At 51.2% G+C, this 20,270-nt stretch overlaps 1 protein-coding gene across 2 annotated transcripts in view; it reads right to left on the reverse strand.

Moving 5' to 3' along the window:
- The window catches only part of MAEA (macrophage erythroblast attacher, E3 ubiquitin ligase), a 30,409-nt gene extending 28,389 nt beyond the window's left edge, over positions 1 to 2,020 (reverse strand). The window contains exon 1 of one of the 2 annotated variants that reach the window (XM_072126233.1): positions 1,724 to 2,020. In XM_072126233.1, coding sequence (XP_071982334.1) covers positions 1,724 to 1,792 — 69 coding nt within the window. In that variant the 5' untranslated portion in view covers positions 1,793 to 2,020. The remainder of the gene's footprint in view (positions 1 to 1,723) is intronic. The other variant, XM_072126234.1, reaches the window with a different exon arrangement.
- Between the last annotated feature and the right edge of the window lie 18,250 nt (positions 2,021 to 20,270).

Raw genomic sequence — 20,270 nt, forward strand, 5'->3', positions numbered from 1 at the left:
CTCCGCACACGAGCCAACAAGATGGCATCACCCACAGAGAGCGGCTACAGATGCCCGCTGCTGGCACATCACCCACAGAGAGCGGCTACAGATGCCCGCTGCTGGCACATCACCCACAGAGAGCGGCTACAGATGCCCGCTGCTGGCACATCACCCACAGAGAGCGGGTACAGATGCCCGCTGCTGGCACATCACTCACAGAGAGCGGCTACAGATGCCCGCTGCTGGCACATCACTCACAGAGAGTGCAGCCCTGGCACATCTGTACAGAGGTGATTGTACGGTCTATAGGTACAGGCCAGAGGATCCAGATGTGGACCACTAATGTGTCACAGTATGGAAAACACTGAGGTCATACACAGGTAGCATCTTAAGGACCACCTTCATGAAGATGTTCCTCTGATCTCCAAAACAGCTGTCAATCACAAACCTCTCTGAGAACTAGAGAGACCTCCAAAGACCAGAAGAGATCTCCAAGGGGCCTGTCAATCCAACAAGTCCTTCAAATACCATTTACAAACCTATGGAAACCTCTCAAGGACCAGCAGTGACAAATACTTCAGCAAAGCCACCACATTAGTCAAGGAACTTTAAAGTCTGTAGGGACCTTAGAGTCCTAAAGGATCGCCAAAACCTGCACAACAATCAGGAAACTGAAGATCAAGTGGGACTTTCTGGATCTCCAGGACTTCCAATCCTATGTGGATCTCCTACAACTCAACAGATTGGCCGCACCTCACGGTAACTCTTAAAACTTTAGGCATCTGTCAGCAGCATGGATCCTCTAGGACACCAGGGCTATGGCAGCTCTCCAGGAATCCCAGACTATTATGTAACAACCAGGGGAATCCGAGGACCTAGGACCACCAGAGAAATTCTAAATCACCAATATCCTAGATTTAAGTCCTCCAGGGAGACCATCAGGCACCGTCTAGGCCTCCAGGCAACTCAGACCCCACTGAGCACCAAGTGTGAACACAGCCCTAGACATAAGGCCTTCTCAATGATAAGGGAAATCATAAGGGCCTGAGGACTACAGGGTCCTTACACTGATAGGGGCTAATGCTCATCTGCTGTATTGCTCACCATTCAAGATCTCTGCCTGCTGTCAGTGAATGTGCCCAATACTTGTCACAGCTGAGGCTCTGTTACCATTACATTCAGTACAAAGTAGTCCTGTCCTGAAAATTCGCTTCACTGTAACGTTGCCGGAAAATATTTTTCACAGGAACATTGTCTGGACTGGATACAACTGTAACAAACCCTCAGCTGTGATCAGGACTAAAACACAACGTTCATTACTAGCAAAACATTGAGCCCCTTGAAATAATGGGGTGTCAGATACCCCCCCTATAACAACTGTCTGACTTCGTGACAATGTGTCAGGGAAAATAACACAAGCCTTTGACTATAGGACAAGTCACGACATATCGGGACCATGAAATTGGTTGCCATTGGGAACCGCATTAAAAAGGGGCGGGGCTACTAGACTAAATGTCGCTAATTAACGCTTCTTTAACCCCGGCGCTGATGACCTACAGGTCAGAGGTCACGTAGCCAGGTATTTTAGTGTATATAATCGTATACTATAGACACGGTTACAGGTTTTCAGTAAAATGGCGCAAATATAAGCACCAAGACGAGGTAATGCGTCCAGACAGGGGGCAACTAGGAGAGAAGAAGCCCCCCAGACCCCCTGCACAGGAGACACAGCATGACACACCTTTAGAGTTGGATACTCCTGAACCTTCAGAGCCATAGAGAGCTGAGCAGCTGATTCCTGGACCGCCATCTTGGACTGGAGGTGGGGGGAGGGGCTGATAACACTGAGAGCTACATGCCCCCAGTGCCGGGCATTATGGGTAACAATCAACAGCCACCAATATGACGGAAGAAGAAGAAGTATTAAAAAAAAAACCGCAGGGCGGGCGCAGCAAGACGATCACTTCAACTTGACAGCTCAGCAGCAAAACAATTAATGCTCCAGCGCCTGCTCCTGCGGCTCGTCCCACTCCCGGCCACGCCCACTCAGCTGCTGACTGACGTCTCCGCTAACCAATGAATGCGCCAAACTGTCGTCCAATCCGCGGACACTCCAGGTAAAACTCGGTGACGTAACAATGAAAGTGGGCGTGGCTTACTCAAGCAGCTGACAGCGCAAAAAAATGGACTCTGTGGAGGAATTTCTCTCCACCAATAAAAAATACTGACAGCTCTATATGACCCGCCCCCTAGATCTTGAAACGCTGAGCTTGGAAAACAGGCGGGGTTGAATTTGTGATTGACAACGAGATGGACGAATAGTAGTGTGTTGTGCTTGAGCGTGTTAGCCAATTACAACTATCGCTATTTATTGTGCGTCTCTGTTGACTGTTTGGTTTACTAAAATAAAAAAAGTGAGCGGGCGGGCAGGGAAAAAATATGACCCAATTTTCCAGTCATTTGGCTCCTATTTTATTCTGATTGGATTTTACTGCCTGAGGATCAAAACACCAGTTAAAGGGCTGAATGACTCTTCTCTCCTGATTTAAGATTTGTTATATCCGATTCTGGGAAAGCTGGGTAACAGATTAAAGGATTTCAGCTGTAAGGGTGCGTTCACACTATAAGTTTTTCAGATGCAGGTTTTGATGTCCAAACCTGTAGTGAAGTGAGAAAAGAGTTGGTGAAGCTCCTCTCAATGATATGTTCACAGTACACAGCCATACATGGAGCTACAGGAGCAGTACACAGCCATACATGGAGCTACAGGAGCAGTACACAGCCATACATGGAGCTACAGCCGCAGTACACAGCCATACATGGAGCTACAGCCGCAGTACACAGCCATACATGGAGCTACAGCCGCAGTACACAGCCATACATGGAGCTACAGCCGCAGTACACAGCCATACATGGAGCTACAGCCGCAGTACACAGCCATACATGGAGCTACAGCCGCAGTACACAGCCATACATGGAGCTACAGCCGCAGTACACAGCCATACATGGAGCTACAGCCGCAGTACACAGCCATACATGGAGCTACAGCCGCAGTACACAGCCATACATGGAGCTACAGCCGCAGTACACAACCACACATGGTGCTACAGCCGCAGTACACAGCCATACATGGAGCTACAGCCGCAGTACACAGCCATACATGGAGCTACAACACCAGTACACAGCCATACATGGAGCTACAACACCAGTACACAGCCATACATGGAGCTACAGCCGCAGTACACAGCCATACATGGAGCTGCAGCCGCAGTACACAGCCATACATGGAGCTATAGCCTCAGTACACAGCCATACATGGAGCTACAGCCGCAGTACACACCTATACATGAAGCTACAGCCGCAGTACACAGTCATACATGGAGCTACAGACACAGTACACAGCCATACATGGAGCTATAGCCACAGTACACAGTCATACATGGAGCTACAGCCGCAGTACACAGCCATACATGGAGCTACAGCCGCAGTACACAGCCATACATGGAGCTACAGACACAGTACACAGCCATACATGGAGCTATAGCCACAGTACACAGCCATACATGGAGCTACAGCCACAGTACTCAGCCATACATGGAGCTGCAGCCGCAGTACACAGCCATACATGGAGCTATAGCCACAGTACACAGCCATACATGGAGCTACAGCCACAGTACTCAGCCATACATGGAGCTACAGCCACAGTACTCAGCCATACATGGAGCTATAGCCACAGTACTCAGCCATACATGGAGCTACAGGAGCAGTACACAACCATACATGGAGCTATAGCCACAGTACTCAGCCATACATGGAGCTACAGCCGCAGTACACAGCCATACATGGAGCTACAGCCGCAGTACACAGCCATACATGGAGCTACAGCCGCAGTACACAGCCATACATGGAGCTACAGCCGCAATACACAGCCATACATGGAGCTACAGCCGCAGTACACAGCCATACATGGAGCTACAGCCGCAGTACACAGCCATACATGGAGCTACAGCCGCAGTACACAACCACACATGGTGCTACAGCCGCAGTACACAGCCATACATGGAGCTACAGCCGCAGTACACAGCCATACATGGAGCTACAACACCAGTACACAGCCATACATGGAGCTACAACACCAGTACACAGCCATACATGGAGCTACAGCCGCAGTACACAGCCATACATGGAGCTGCAGCCGCAGTACACAGCCATACATGGAGCTATAGCCTCAGTACACAGCCATACATGGAGCTACAGCCGCAGTACACACCTATACATGAAGCTACAGCCGCAGTACACAGTCATACATGGAGCTACAGACACAGTACACAGCCATACATGGAGCTATAGCCACAGTACACAGTCATACATGGAGCTACAGCCGCAGTACACAGCCATACATGGAGCTACAGCCGCAGTACACAGCCATACATGGAGCTACAGACACAGTACACAGCCATACATGGAGCTGCAGCCGCAGTACACAGCCATACATGGAGCTATAGCCACAGTACACAGCCATACATGGAGCTACAGCCACAGTACTCAGCCATACATGGAGCTACAGCCACAGTACTCAGCCATACATGGAGCTATAGCCACAGTACTCAGCCATACATGGAGCTACAGGAGCAGTACACAGCCATACATGGAGCTATAGCCACAGTACTCAGCCATACATGGAGCTACAGCCACAGTACACAGACATACATGGAGCTATAGCCACAGTACTCAGCCATACATGGAGCTACAGGAGCAGTACACAGCCATACATGGAGCTACAGCCGCAGTACACAGCCATACATGGAGCTATAGCCATACATAGCCATACATGGAGCTACAGGAGCAGTACACAGCCATACATGGAGCTACAGGAGCAGTACACAGCCATACATGGAGCTACAGCCACAGTACACAGCCATACATGGAGCTATAGCCACAGTACTCAGCCATACATGGAGCTACAGGAGCAGTACACAGCCATACATGGAGCTATAGCCACAGTACTCAGCCATACATGGAGCTACAGCCACAGTACACAGACATACATGGAGCTATAGCCACAGTACTCAGCCATACATGGAGCTACAGGAGCAGTACACAGCCATACATGGAGCTATAGCCACAGTACTCAGCCATACATGGAGCTACAGGAGCAGTACACAGCCATACATGGAGCTACAGGAGCAGTACACAGCCATACATGGAGCTACAGCCGCAGTACACAGCCATACATGAAGTTACAGGAGCAGTACACAGCCATACATGGAGCTATAGCCGCAGTGCACAGCCATACATGGAGCTATAGCCGCAGTGCACAGCCATACATGGAACTATAGCCACAGTACACAGCCACACATGGAGCTACAGCCGCAGTACACAGCCATACATGGAGCTACTGCCGCAGTGCACAGCCATACATGGAACTACAGCCGCAGTACACAGCCATACATGGAGCTACAGCCACAGTACACAGCCATACATGGAGCTATAGCCACAGTACACAGCCACACATGGAGCTACAGCCGCAGTACACAGCCATACATGGAGCTATAGCCGCAGTACACAGCCATACATGGAGCTACAGCCACAGTACACAGCCATACATGGAGCTATAGCCGCAGTGCACAGCCATACATGGAGCTACAGCCTCAGTACACAGCCATACATGGAGCTACAGCCACAGTACACAGCCATACATGGAGCTACAGCCGCAGTACACAGCCATACATGGAGCTACAGCCGCAGTACACATCCATACATGGAGCTATAGCCGCCATACACAGCCATACATGGAGCTACAGCCACAGTGCACAGCCATACATGGAGCTACAGCCTCAGTACACAGCCATACATGGAGCTACAGCCACAGTACACAGCCATACATGGAGCTATAGCCGCAGTGCACAGCCATACATGGAGCTACAGCCTCAGTACACAGCCATACATGGAGCTACAGCCACAGTACACAGCCAAACATGGAGCTATAGTCGCAGTACACAGTCATACATGGAGCTATAGCCGCAGTGCACAGCCATACATGGAGCTACAGCCGCAGTACACAGCCATACATGGAGCTACAGCCTCAGTACATAGTCATACATGGAGCTACAGCCTCAGTACACAGCCATACATGGAGCTACAGCCGCAGTGCACAGCCATACATGGAGCTACAGCCGCTGTACACAGTCATACATGGAGCTGCAGACGCAGTACACAGCCATACATGGAGCTACAGACACAGTACACAGCCATACATGGAGCTACAGCCGCAGTACACAGCCATACATGGAGCTACAGCCTCAGTACATAGTCATACATGGAGCTACAGCCTCAGTACACAGCTATACATGGAGCTACAGCCCCAGTACACAGCCATACATGGAGCTACAGCCGCAGTACACAGTCATACATGGAGCTATCGCCGCAGTGCACAGCCATACATGGAGCTACAGCCGCAGTACACAGTTATACATGGAGCTATAGCCGCAGTGCACAGCCATACATGGAGCTACAGCCACAGTACACAGCCATACATGGAGCTACAGCCGCAGTACACAGCCATACATGGAGCTACAGCCTCAGTACATAGTCATACATGGAGCTACAGCCTCAGTACACAGCCATACATGGAGCTACAGCCGCAGTGCACAGCCATACATGGAGCTACAGCCGCTGTACACAGTCATACATGGAGCTGCAGACGCAGTACACAGCCATACATGGAGCTACAGACACAGTACACAGCCATACATGGAGCTACAGCCGCAGTACACAGCCATACATGGAGCTACAGCCTCAGTACATAGTCATACATGGAGCTACAGCCTCAGTACACAGCTATACATGGAGCTACAGCCCCAGTACACAGCCATACATGGAGCTACAGCCGCAGTACACAGTCATACATGGAGCTATCGCCGCAGTGCACAGCCATACATGGAGCTACAGCCGCAGTACACAGTTATACATGGAGCTATAGCCGCAGTGCACAGCCATACATGGAGCTACAGCCACAGTACACAGCCATACATGGAGCTATAGCCGCAGTGCACAGCCATACATGGAGCTACAGCCTCAGTACACAGCCATACATGGAGCTACAGCCGCAGTACACAGCCATACATGGAGCTAAATCCGCAGTACACAGCCATACATGGAGCTACAGCCGCAGTACACAGCCATACATGGAGCTACTGCCGCAGTGCACAGCCATACATGGAACTACAGCCGCAGTGCACAGCCATACATGGAGCTACAGCCACAGTACACAGCCATACATGGAGCTATAGCCACAGTACACAGCCACACATGGAGCTATAGCCACAGTACACAGCCACACATGAAGCTACAGCCGCAGTACACAGCCATACATGGAGCTACAGCCGCAGTACACAGCCATACATGGAGCTATAGCCACAGTACACAGCCATACATGGAGCTACAGCCACAGTACACAGCCATACATGGAGCTATAGCCGCAGTGCACAGCCATACATGGAGCTACAGCCTCAGTACACAGCCATACATGGAGCTACAGCCACAGTACACAGCCATACATGGAGCTATAGCCGCAGTACACAGTCATACATGGGGCTATAGCCGCAGTGCACAGCCATACATGGAGCTACAGCCGCAGTGCACAGCCATACATGGAGCTACAGCCTCAGTACACAGTCATACATGGAGCTACAGATACAGTACACAGCCATACATGGAGCTACAGCCGCAGTACACAGCCATACATGGAGCTACAGACACAGTACACAGCCATACATGGAGCTACAGCCTCAGTACATAGTCATACATGGAGCTACAGCCTCAGTACACAGCCATACATGGAGCTACAGCCGCAGTGCACAACCATACATGGAGCTACAGCCGCAACACAGTCATACATGGAGCTACAGATACAGTACACAGCCATACATGGAGCTACAGCCGCAGTACACAGCTATACATGGAGCTACAGCCGCAGTACACAGCCATACATGGAGCTACAGCCTCAGTACATAGTCATACATGGAGCTACAGCCTCAGTACACAGCTATACATGGAGCTACAGCCCCAGTACACAGCCATACATGGAGCTACAGCCACAGTACACAGCCATACATGGAGCTATAGCTGCAGTGCACAGCCATACATGGAGCTACAGCCGCAGTACACAGTCATACATGGAGCTACAGCCTCAGTACATAGTCATACATAGAGCTACAGCCACAGTACACAGCCATACATGGAGCTACAGCCGCAGTACACAGTCATACATGGAGCTACAGCCTCAGTACATAGTCATACATAGAGCTACAGCCACAGTACACAGTCATACATGGAGCTATAGCTGCAGTGCACAGCCATACATGGAGCTACAGCCGCAGTACACAGTCATACATGGAGCTACAGCCTCAGTACATAGTCATACATAGAGCTACAGCCACAGTACACAGCCATACATGGAGCTACAGACACAGTACACAGTCATACATGGAGCTCCAGACACAGTACACAGTCATACATGGAGCTACAGCCGCAGTACACAGCCATACATGGAGCTACAGCCAAAGTACACAGCCATACATGGAGCTACCGTCACAGTACACAGCCATACATGGAGCTACCGTCACAGTACACAGCCATATGCAACACCCTCGCCAATGCAAGGCAGAGCTGTGTTTGCAAATACGTCCCACCATGTAGCTTGCAGCCTGTGTAGGGTCTGATTAGCCTCACAGCATGTCACTACATAACACAGATGAACTCTGCAGTGGTAGATCCTGCCTGGTAAGGCAGGAGTTAATTCTTTGATGTGATGTAAGATGTGTCATCCAATCACATGTATTATCCTAATGTACTGTAAGCTGGGATGTAATTGGAGGAGTAACCACCACATGACCAAGAGCTGAGAAAAAGTGACGGTTGGAGATTTCCAACAGTTAGTTCAGTCAGAGAAGTGAGTCTGACAGGATTCAGTCAGAAAGACTAGCCAGTCAGACCAAGCAGTGAGTTAGACAGAGAGAGGAAAGGGGTATCATCCTACCTTCCAGGGTGATACCTGAAGCAATCCAGGATAAAGCTGAAGCATCCTACTAGGACACAGCTACCTCCCAGCCTGCCCTCTGCATCCAGGCTGGCGATCTACCTCCTGTGGCTCCCTCCAATTGCAACTCAGTACTCCACCATTTTGTTAAGGCACGTTGCTGCGGTTCCTGTTGGTTCCAATAAAGAACTGTAAGTTGTTTTTGTTCAACCTCTGCCTCCGTCTGGTCCCTGCTACTACGGCTGCCATCATCACAGGCACCCTGTCCACTACACAGAGACTAATACTCTAGACACCAAAGGGTTGCCCCAGGGAGATCCGCTATAGCAGCCTCTCCCTCATCATTTCTTGCACACACCACCTGCTGGAGACCTGCCAGGCTGTAGGACAGCCCTCCGGTTCCCCATACCAAGCACCGTGACACTAGCGTGTCTAGGCCGCAACCGCCAGCCACTCAGGTACCGCGGGCCCCGGCTGTCACCAGGCCGCACCTCAAGGGCTAGGCCCCGGTGGGGGATGTTGCAAGTGGCGTCACGAACACAGGATCATTACTTCTGTGCCTTATTCTGGCACTAGAGACTATCCTTTATTGAAAAACTACTGTGCTGCCTAACCCTGCTACCATTCGGGTATAAGCCCAAGTGATTTTGTGCTATATTTCACATTGACTTTATTACTGCTGCCAAGCGCTGTCAAGCATCGCTCCAGCAATCAGGGGGTTAATCCCTGCCAACGGACTCTGTTAGCTCAACAACAGTTGGTGCAGAGCGGTTGAAGCATTTTTACCTCAGTCACTAGGCTCCGCCCCCTGCGCGAGGAGGAGGCGGAGGAAGTGGAGCGTGTGCGGCCGGCAACGAAGAGGGTTAATCGGCCATCTTGGATTTCGGCGCAGGCCGCGCCTGAAGCCTGCCAGCAGCGTGCGCCTCATTCGGAGTTCCGGCGCACGTGTCCTGCGACTGGAGGAGAACACCGCGGAGCATCACTGAGCCCTGCTGCCTGCTGGACTTCGGGAACGTAGACCTTCGTGTACCGGAGCTGTCCTGTCACCGCGGCTGATCCTGAGTGAGTACCGCTGGGGAAGTTAAAGGGGGGTAGAGATTGTTTCCAATGCTAGGTTATTGGCTCACCTCCCAGGGAATAGTGACTGTGTCTTAAAGTGCCCACGTCCCATTCTAGCCATCGCCCATAGCAACGGACATTGTGTAACCCTACAGACTTCCCTCAGCTAGGCCAGTCATGTCCGCCCAGGACGAAGATACGGGACTGGAGCAGGTCCCGTCCCCTGGTCCCTCCTCAGGGTACCGGAGCATGTTAAGCCCTCCAGAGAGTCCTTTCACCCCTGCTACAGTCAGGGTCCCTGGGACCCCCACCATGATGCCTCTGACTATGCCATACTATCCAGGGGCCCCCTGGTTACCCCACTACGAGGGAGAATCACACACTCTCCCTGAATTTAGGGACAAGTTGTTAGCCACCTTCGCCCTGTACCCGTTCACAGAGGAACAGAAAGTGGGCATCCTAACCGGGCAGTTGAAAGGACCCGCTCTCCGGGAAGTTAAGTCTTGGCCCCAAGAACAGTGTCAGAATGTGGTCCAAATTCTTGATAGGCTGCGCAACACCTTTGACAAGTGTACTGCCTCAGAGTTGAAGCAGCAATTCTTCGGGAAAAGACAGAAGCCCCAAGAGTCCCTCCGAGACTTTGCCCTCTCCCTACAGGAGACATGGAAGGCCATAACCCGTCTTGAGCCCAAAGACGCTAAAACCTCTGATCAAACCCTGAGGGAACAATTCATTAATGGACTTGTTGATAGAAATCAAAGGTGTCAACTAAAGATCATCTCTTCTCAACATGCCCAGGCCTCCTTTCTTGAGTTTAAGGAAATTGCCATTGACATATTAGGGGACCGACCGCCTACTGGACCGCAGAAAGAGCCTGAATCCGTGGAAATGGAGGACTCTGCTCTAGCTTGCCATCCATTGCAGTTGACATCACCTACTCCTGCGGCTACGGAAGTTGCTGGCTTAGCAGGACAGATCCCTAATCTGGCGGACACCCTGCATAAAATACTCGATCGGTTGACCCAGTTGGAAGTGACTGTCTCCGCTATGAGGAAGAAACCTTCAGAGAACTCTGTACGGTCAACTACCCCTCGTGACTCCCCGGCCAAACAGCGCCCAAGAGAAGCGAAGTCGTTAAGCACCTGGAGTCAGAAGGAACCCCGCCAGCGGTGCAGCTACTGCCATAAATATGGGCATGAAGAGGATGGATGTCGTCAGTTAAACGACAAACCCTTGGAGCTAAGGGACGACCTCCAAGGGAAGGACCTGTAAGTCCCCGAGATGCCAACTGGATGCCCAGGTTCGTGGGGACTCGCCCCATGGTTCATGTAACCATCAACAGAGTTACCCTACCAGCCTTAATTGATACCGGCTCTCAAGTGACCACCCTCCGGAGTGCTGCCTTCGAGAAATGCCGAGGAGGAGCATCCTTAGTCCAGCCTCCCAAGGCTTACTTGAACATTATTGCTACGAACGGAAAACCCGTACCCATCCATGGCTACTGGGAGCCCACGCTAACCATTGGAGACACTGAGTTAACCAGACAGGGCGTAGTGGTGACACGAGTGCCCGAAAACGGTAACTTCTCCCTGGTACTGGGTACCAATGTCCTCCGCAACTGTTACCCTGAAGTGCTGAAGGCTCTCCACGACTCCCTGCCAACAGTGCCCAACAGTTCCCGGAAGGTAATTCAGGAGACTATGCAGGTTCTAGCGGCGCAACAGAAGTTTGCTGGCCCTAATGGAGAAATCTGCAGAGCCCGGATCAAGGATCCCCAACCTGTCCGCCTTCAACCTGGGACTGAGACGTTAGTATGGTGTCGAGCCTGCATGGGTGTCCAAGGTCAAGACTACCAGGCGATAGTAGAACCTCTACCAGCTGATGAAGACCTGCCCATTCTAGCCACCAGGAGCCTAGTTACTGTATCCCGAGGACAAGTACCCATTCGACTACTAAATGTGGGAGACTCCCCAGTGGATCTGAGAAAGTACCAAGCCGTAGCCACTCTCTTCAGCGTCCATCCTGAAGACTTGGTGGAAACCTCTCTGTCTGCCTCCCAACAGTTGGAACTCTTGCAATGTGCTGAAGGTGAGCCTGCCGAGCAATCCTGGTGGCTTGAGCTCAATATTGGAGATGACGATTTTGCTCCTGCAGACCAAGTACAAGGTGTCCTGGATGTCGTTATGAAGCACCACCAGGCCTTCAGCAAACACCCACTGGATTTTGGGCAGACTACCCTGATTCAACATACCATCCCTACTGGCTCTCATCCTCCTATCAAGGAACGATACCGGCCCATACCTCCAGCCCGCTACCAAGAGGTGAAAAAGCTGGTACAAGAGATGAAGACAGCCAACGTTATCCGGGAGAGTCACAGCCCATGGGCTGCCCCGCTGGTCCTTGTGAAAAAGAAGGATGGAACCCTTCGATTCTGTGTTGACTATAGGAAGATCAACAATATCACCCACAAGGATGCCTATCCTCTGCCTCGAATCGAGGAATCCCTCGCAGCCCTAGGGTCAGCTGCCTACTTCTCTACCCTGGACCTGACCAGTGGCTACTGGCAAGTGGCCATGGCGCCGGAAGACAGAGAGAAGACGGCTTTCACCACCCCAATGGGCCTGTTCGAGTTCAACAACATGCCGTTCGGGCTATGCAACGCCCCAGGCACATTTCAACGGCTGATGGAGAGATGTTTGGGTCATCGCAACTTCGAGACCGTCCTGCTATATTTGGACGACATCATCATCTACTCCAAGACTTATGAAGACCACCTCCACCATCAGGCTGAAGTCTTCCAAATCCTGACCCAACATGGGTTGAAGGTCAAGCCATCCAAGTGCCACCTGCTACAACCTAGCGTCAAGTACCTGGGACATGTAGTGAGCGCTAATGGAATTGAGCCGGATACAGAGAAGATTGCAGCTGTCCACGACTGGCCTACCCCATCAACCATACGGGACATCAAAAGCTTCCTGGGATTTGCCAGTTATTACAGGCGTTTCATCCCGAAGTTTGCCCAGCTGGCGGCTCCCCTGCAAGAACTTCTAAGGGGCCTGCCAAAAGAGAGCCAACGTTCCCGAGTATCCATTGAGTGGACAGCCGAACGAGAAGCTGCCTTCCAGATGCTCAAGCAACGGTTGACTGAGCCTCCGGTGTTGGGATATCCAGACTACAGTCTGCCTTTCACCCTATACACTGATGCCAGCAAGCAAGGCCTAGGGGCTGTACTATCCCAGCTCCAAAACGGAACTGAAAGGGTCATAGCCTACGCCAGCCGTTCCCTCCGAGAACCGGAGCAAAACGACCAGAACTACAGTTCCTTCAAGTTGGAGTTTCTGGCGTTAGTCTGGGCTGTGACCGAAAAGTTCAAGGACTACCTGGCTGCATCCTTCTTCACTGTCTTCACAGACAATAATCCCTTGGCACATCTGAACACCGCTCGTCTTGGAGCACTGGAACAACGGTGGGCCTCCAGACTTGCCAACTTCAACTTTACCATCAAGTACCGGGCTGGTAAGACCAATGACAACGCCGACGCTCTGTCCCGTCTCCCTGACCAGTGGGAGGGACCCTCCACAGATGCTCAGTGGGAAGATGTAGAGATGCCAGCGTTCTATGCCCGGTTTGTGCGTCAAGATGCTCAGAGAGTTTACTCCTTACCGTCAGAAGCAGCGCCAGCTACTCCTCAAGAAGAGTCAGAGCCCCCTGCGGAAAAGGACCTCTGGATAAGTCTTCAGGCTGATAGCCGCGCCATAGGAGAAGTAATGGACTATCTCTCTAGTGGGCGAGTGCCTGAAAGAATCCGCCGCAGAAGAGCTGATGGAGAACTGTCTCAATTGTGGCGCCAGAGAAAGACTCTGAACATGCATCAGGGTCTGTTAAAGAGAAGAACTCTGGACCCTATCACTTATGACCGGCTGTACCAGATTGTGATTCCCAGGAGAGACGCCAAGATAGTACTGGATATGTACCATGACCAGTCTGGACACTTTGGCGCTCAGAAGACTGAAGCCACCCTCCGAAGGCGCTTCTACTGGGTCAATATGAAGCCCGACATCGAAGCCTGGTGTCGGGAATGCCCAGCCTGCGCCATCGCTCGAGGAGAGCGACACAATCAAAGGGCCCCTCTACATCCCATTGTGAGCCAACGGCCCTTAGAGATCCTGGCATTGGATCATGTGAAGTTGGAGCCCAGTAGATCCGGTCATAGTTATGCTCTCACGATCATCGACCACTATACCAAATTTGTGGTTGCAGTACCTGTTAGAGACCTATCTGCAAGGACCACCGCAGCGGCCCTGTGGAAGAGCTTCATCCTCCCCTATGGCTGTCCGGACCAGATCCTTACGGACCAAGGAACGGCATTTGAGTCCCAAGTCTTCCAGGAGCTGTGCACTCTGTATGCCTGTAAAAAGCTGAGGACCACAGCCTATCATCCCCAAGGCAACGGGCTTTGTGAGAAGATGAATCAGACTCTAATCAACATGCTGAGGACTCTGACCCCTGCAAAAAGGGCTGACTGGCCAAAACTGTTGCCCGAATTGGTGTACCTGTACAACAATACAACTCATTGCTCCACAGGATACACCCCGTATTATCTGATGTTCGGGAGACATGGCCATCTCCCTGCTGATATGACCTGGGACATGGAGTCCCCTGATTCCCAATCTTTACTCCCCCAGACTGACTGGGTTCACGAACACCAGAGGCGCCTGGCGGATGCCAGAGAGGTTGTGGATCTGCAGTTGGAAGAGGCCCGAGAGAAACAAAAAAGGGACTTCGATCGTAATGCCTGTGCTGAGCCTCTTGCCCCAGGAGATCGAGTGTGGCTGCGCAACAACCATCCCACCAGTAAGCTAGATGGCCGTTGGGAGCGTGAGCCATACCTAGTTAGGGACAGTCTCTCCCCTGAAGTCTACGAGATTTCAAGAGGAGACCGTCCACTACTCCGGGTACATAGGAACCGGCTGAAGAGATGTCTTCGTCCTTTTGCCCCTATGTCCACACCTCTCACCTCGACCCCCAACTTACAGACCTCCTTGTGTTCACCTACCCCCAGTTTCTTAGAACTTGTGACTGTGCCTCAACTCTGTTTTGTTGTTTCCACTCCAGTAAGAGGTACCCCAGAGAGACCATCATCCCCACCGCAGTCTCCGATACTGCTGCCTGTGGAGGATGATCCGGCTCCAGTGTCTGCAAACCCTGAAGCATCAGAGGCAGCTGAGACTCTGACTCCAGCGCCTGACTCAGAGGAGGACGATGAGGAGGTTGTTATCTTCTCCAGGCCGGAACTTCGGAGGTCTCAAAGGGAGACAAAAGGTAAAGCTCCTGCGTACCTGCAGGAGTACCAACTGGTGTCACACAGAAGGAGGAGGCAAGTACGCTTTTCTGACACCGAAGTACTTACCACCGAAGAAGATACTGAATAACCCCTGATGGGCTGTAGCCCACTTCAGGTACTGTGAATACTGTGTACATATGTAAATATTATTTCCACTAACCCTATAGAGCCAGAGACTTTCCTGAGACTCTCACCCCTATTTCTTTATTTCAGTCAAGAGACATACCTTGAACTGCCCACTGTCATGTGCTATGATAGCACCCCTACAAAGGAATCTGTCCCTCTACACATAGAGGAGACCCTTTGCATCGCTATTGCACTTTTCCCACTTCAAGGGCTGTACCCAGAAGATGGACTTTGCTATTAAAGACCTTCTGAGAGACTTTTGCCAACCTCAAGGAAAAGTTGCTACTTTATTTATTTTTATATTGCACTTAATGCCTTCCTTTTAGGTACGGACATTCTACATGCACTTTTATTCCTTTCCTTTTCAGGTAAAGAGACATTCTATGCTGCTACCCTGAGTAGCCTAACTATCTGTAACGTTTGTAATGTTATAAGATGTGTACCCATTGGGCTCCTAAGCCAATGTGAGTTTACAAAATGTTTGCACACTGTCAATTTATGCCAGTAGTTTGCACTAACCTTTGATAGGCTTTCTAGATTGTAGTGTGGCTGTGTCGGACCGTTTATATGTAAACCCTGACTGCAATCTTATGCCTCAAACCGAAGTTTGCAAGTGGGGGTAGTCCGTAAACTGCGGGTCCTTAGGGGACCGGGGGTGTTAAAGATATAGCACCTGGATGCCACTCACACAAGGGTAAGAATGTCAGTCGGCAGGTACTTGTACATTGTACAATGTTTTATTGTGTCACATATGCCAATGTAATGCATATATACACTATATATTTGTCGCCAGGGAAGAAGTGTTTATATAACAAATATACAGGCCCCGGTGCAAGGAGTGGATTACAGTACATGACACCACACCTTTCCTACTGTACAGTTTGGTTTAACGGCGTCAGCAACCAACTGTCACACATGTCCTTGTCTTAGTCCGACACCAACCCAGGTGCCTGTCTCCAGGACCATGGGCGGTTTGTCCCTACAGATCATGTAGCCTGCACTTCACAGAAGTGCCCCTATCTACCTCTGCGCCCCAATCAGTCTGTAGTCGAGCCGAGGGCGGCTCTTTCAATTGCCCCGGGGGTATGCAACACCCTCGCCAATGCAAGGCAGAGCTGTGTTTGCAAATACGTCCCACCATGTAGCTTGCAGCCTGTGTAGGGTCTGATTAGCCTCACAGCATGTCACTACATAACACAGATGAACTCTGCAGTGGTAGATCCTGCCTGGTAAGGCAGGAGTTAATTCTTTAATGTGATGTAAGATGTGTCATCCAATCACATGTATTATCCTAATGTACTGTAAGCTGGGATGTAATTGGAGGAGTAACCACCACATGACCAAGAGCTGAGAAAAAGTGACGGTTGGAGATTTCCAACAGTCAGTTCAGTCAGAGAAGTGAGTCTGACAGGATTCAGTCAGAAAGACTAGTCAGTCAAACCAAGCAGTGAGTTAGACAGAGAGAGGAAAGGGGTATCATCCTACCTTCCAGGGTGATACCTGAAGCACTCCAGGACAAGCTGAAGCATCCTACTAGGACACAGCTGCCTCCCAGCCTGCCCTCTGCATCCAGGCTGGCGCTCTACCTCCTGTGGCTCCCTCCAATTGCAACTCAGTACTCCACCATTTTGTTAAGGCACATTGCTGCGGTTCCTGTTGGTTCCAATAAAGAACTGTAAGTTGTTTTTGTTCAACCTCTGCCTCCGTCTGGTCCCTGCTACTACGGCTGCCATCATCACAGGCACCCTGTCCACTACACAGAGACTTATACTCTAGACACCAAAGGGTTGCCCCAGGGAGATCCGCTATAGCAGCCTCTCCCTCATCATTTCTTGCCAACACCACCCTGCTGGAGACCTGCCAGGCTGTAGGACAGCCCTCCGGTTCCCCATACCAAGCACCGTGACACTAGCGTGCCTAGGCCGCAACCGCCAGCCACTCAGGTACCGCGGGCCCCGGCTGTCACCAGGCCGCACCTCAAGGGCTAGGCCCCGGTGGGGGATGTTGCACATACATGGAGCTACCGTCACAGTACACAGCCATACATGGAGCTACAGCCGCAGTACACAGCCATACATGGAGCTACAGCCACAGTACACAGCCATACATGGAGCTATAGCCGCAGTACACAGCTATACATGGAGCTACAGCCACAGTACACAGCCATACATGGAGCTACAGCCACAGTACACAGCCATACATGGAGCTACAGCCACAGTACATAGTCATACATGGAGCTACAGCCTCAGTACATAGTCATACATGGAGCTACAGCCTCAGTACATAGTCATACATGGAGCTACAGCCACAGTACACAGTCATACATGGAGCTACAGACACAGTACACAGTCATACATGGAGCTACAGCTGCAGTACACAGCCATACATGGAGCTACAGCCGCAGTACACAGCCATACATGGAGTTACAGGAGCAGTACACAGCCATACATGGAGCTACAGCCGCAGTACACAGCTATACATGGAGCTACAGCCGCAGTACACAGCTATACATGGAGCTACAGCCACAGTACACAGCCATACATGAAGCTACAGCCACAGTACACAGCCATACATGGAGCTACAGCCACAGTACACAGCCATACATGGAGCTACAGACACAGTACATAGCCATACAAGGAACTAGAGCCACAGTACAAAGCTATAGATGGAGCTACAGCCGCAGTATACAGCCATACATGGAGCTACAGGCACAGTACACAGCCATACGTTGAGCTACAGCAGCGGTGCACAGCCTTACATGGAGGTACAATAGCAGTACACAGCCATACATGGAGCTACAGCTGCTATACACATTCTTACATGAAGGTACAGCAGCAGTACACAGCCGTACATGGAGCTACAATAGCAGTGCACAGCCACACATGGAGCTACAGCTGCTATACACATTCTTACATAAAGTGTGGAGGATTTGGCCCAGTAGAGACCGTGGTAGCGGGGTGCTGGGATGCAGTTCAAGACAGGGACACCAGGGTACAGTCCAAACGGGTCTCGCCTGCGTTTATTGCAGCAAAATAAAACCAGCCTTTACATTCAGGTATTTGAATAAACAAAAGAAAACCTACCCGTCAGGGTGCTAACTATACAAATAGTCCACCAGCTCACACTAACCAAAGATCACGTGGCTGCTCCAGACACACAGGTCAGAGCTGTGTCCTCTCAGCCTCCTTCCACAGAGAGACAACCCACTCAACTCTGCTGAGTCATTTTATCCAGGCTCATTAGTCTGCACCCATCACCTGTGTCCAAGGTGCTGGACAAACCCACCTCAGCACTAAGGCCTTGCATAGAAGCAAAACCTAGGGGAAACATACCGCCCATCCACAGTTAACCCCTTCAGTGTCTCACATACCCTCCCCCTCTGTTTGACCCTGTGGGGACGAACATTTTTGGCCATCAGACAGTGGGTACGGGATAGGGCATCGGCATTCCCATGCAGCTTTCCTGCTCGATGTTCCACCGTGAATTTAAAATTCTGGAGCATTAGGAACCACCTTGTGACCCTGGCGTTCCTCTCCTTGGCCTGACTCATCCAGGTTAGGGGAGAGTGATCAGTTACTAGTGTAAACTGCCGCCCTACCAGATAATACCTCAGGGATTCCAGAGCCCATTTGATCGCTAAGCACTCCCTCTCAACTATACTATAGTTCTTTTCAGGAGGTGTGAGCTTGCGGCTCAGGAATGTTACAGGATGTTCCTCACCCTCCACTACTTGGGACAGGACAGCCCCCAAGCCCACGTCAGAAGCGTCAGTCTGCACAATAAAGGTCTTGGTGAAGTTAGGGGTGATCAGTATCGGTCCCTCACACAAAACCGTCTTAAGTCGCTGAAACGCCCCCTCAGCCTCTTCACTCCACTTTACCATCACCGCCCTGCTACCCTTGGTCAGGTCAGTCAGGGGTGCCGCTATGGTAGCAAAATCGGGGATAAATCGGCGATAATAGCCCACTATGCCCAGAAAAGCCCTCACTTGCTTCTTGCTCAAAGGTCGTGGCCACTGCTGGATCGCCTCTACTTTATTTACTTGGGGTTTGATGACCCCTCGCCCAATACGGTACCCCAGGTAACGGGCCTCTTCCAGACCCAGTGCACACTTTTGGGGGTTCGCTGTCAGCCCTGCTGCCCTCAGGGAGTCTACCACTGCTTGTACTTTGGCTAGATGACTCTCCCAGTCGCTACTATAGACTATGATGTCATCTAAGTAGGCCGAGGCATAACTCCGGTGAGGTTTTAGCACGAGATCCATTAACCTCTGGAATGTGGCGGGAGCCCCATGTAGCCCAAAGGGGAGTACCACGTACTGAAAAAGCCCATCAGGGGTAACAAAAGCGGTCTTCTCTTTAGCCCTGTCAGTCAGGGGTACCTGCCAATACCCTTTCGTCAGGTCAAGGGTGGAGAAGAACCTAGCCTGTCCAAGTCGTTCTATCAACTCGTCAACCCTGGGCATGGGATAGGAATCAAATTTGGACACCTCGTTCAACTTCCTAAAATCATTGCAGAACCGTAGGGAACCATCAGGCTTGGGAATCAACACAATAGGACTCGACCAGTCACTTTTAGACTCCTCGATAACCCCCAGGTCTAACATCTGCCTGACTTCTTTGGATATGGCAAGCCGGCGCGCTTCAGGGACCCGGTAGGGTTTTTGGTGTACCCGGATGTGGGGTTCGGTTATGATGTCATGCTTGATGACTGAAGTAC

This window comes from Engystomops pustulosus, chromosome 1, assembly GCF_040894005.1.
Source record: "Engystomops pustulosus chromosome 1, aEngPut4.maternal, whole genome shotgun sequence".
Lineage (NCBI taxonomy): Eukaryota > Metazoa > Chordata > Amphibia > Anura > Leptodactylidae > Engystomops > Engystomops pustulosus.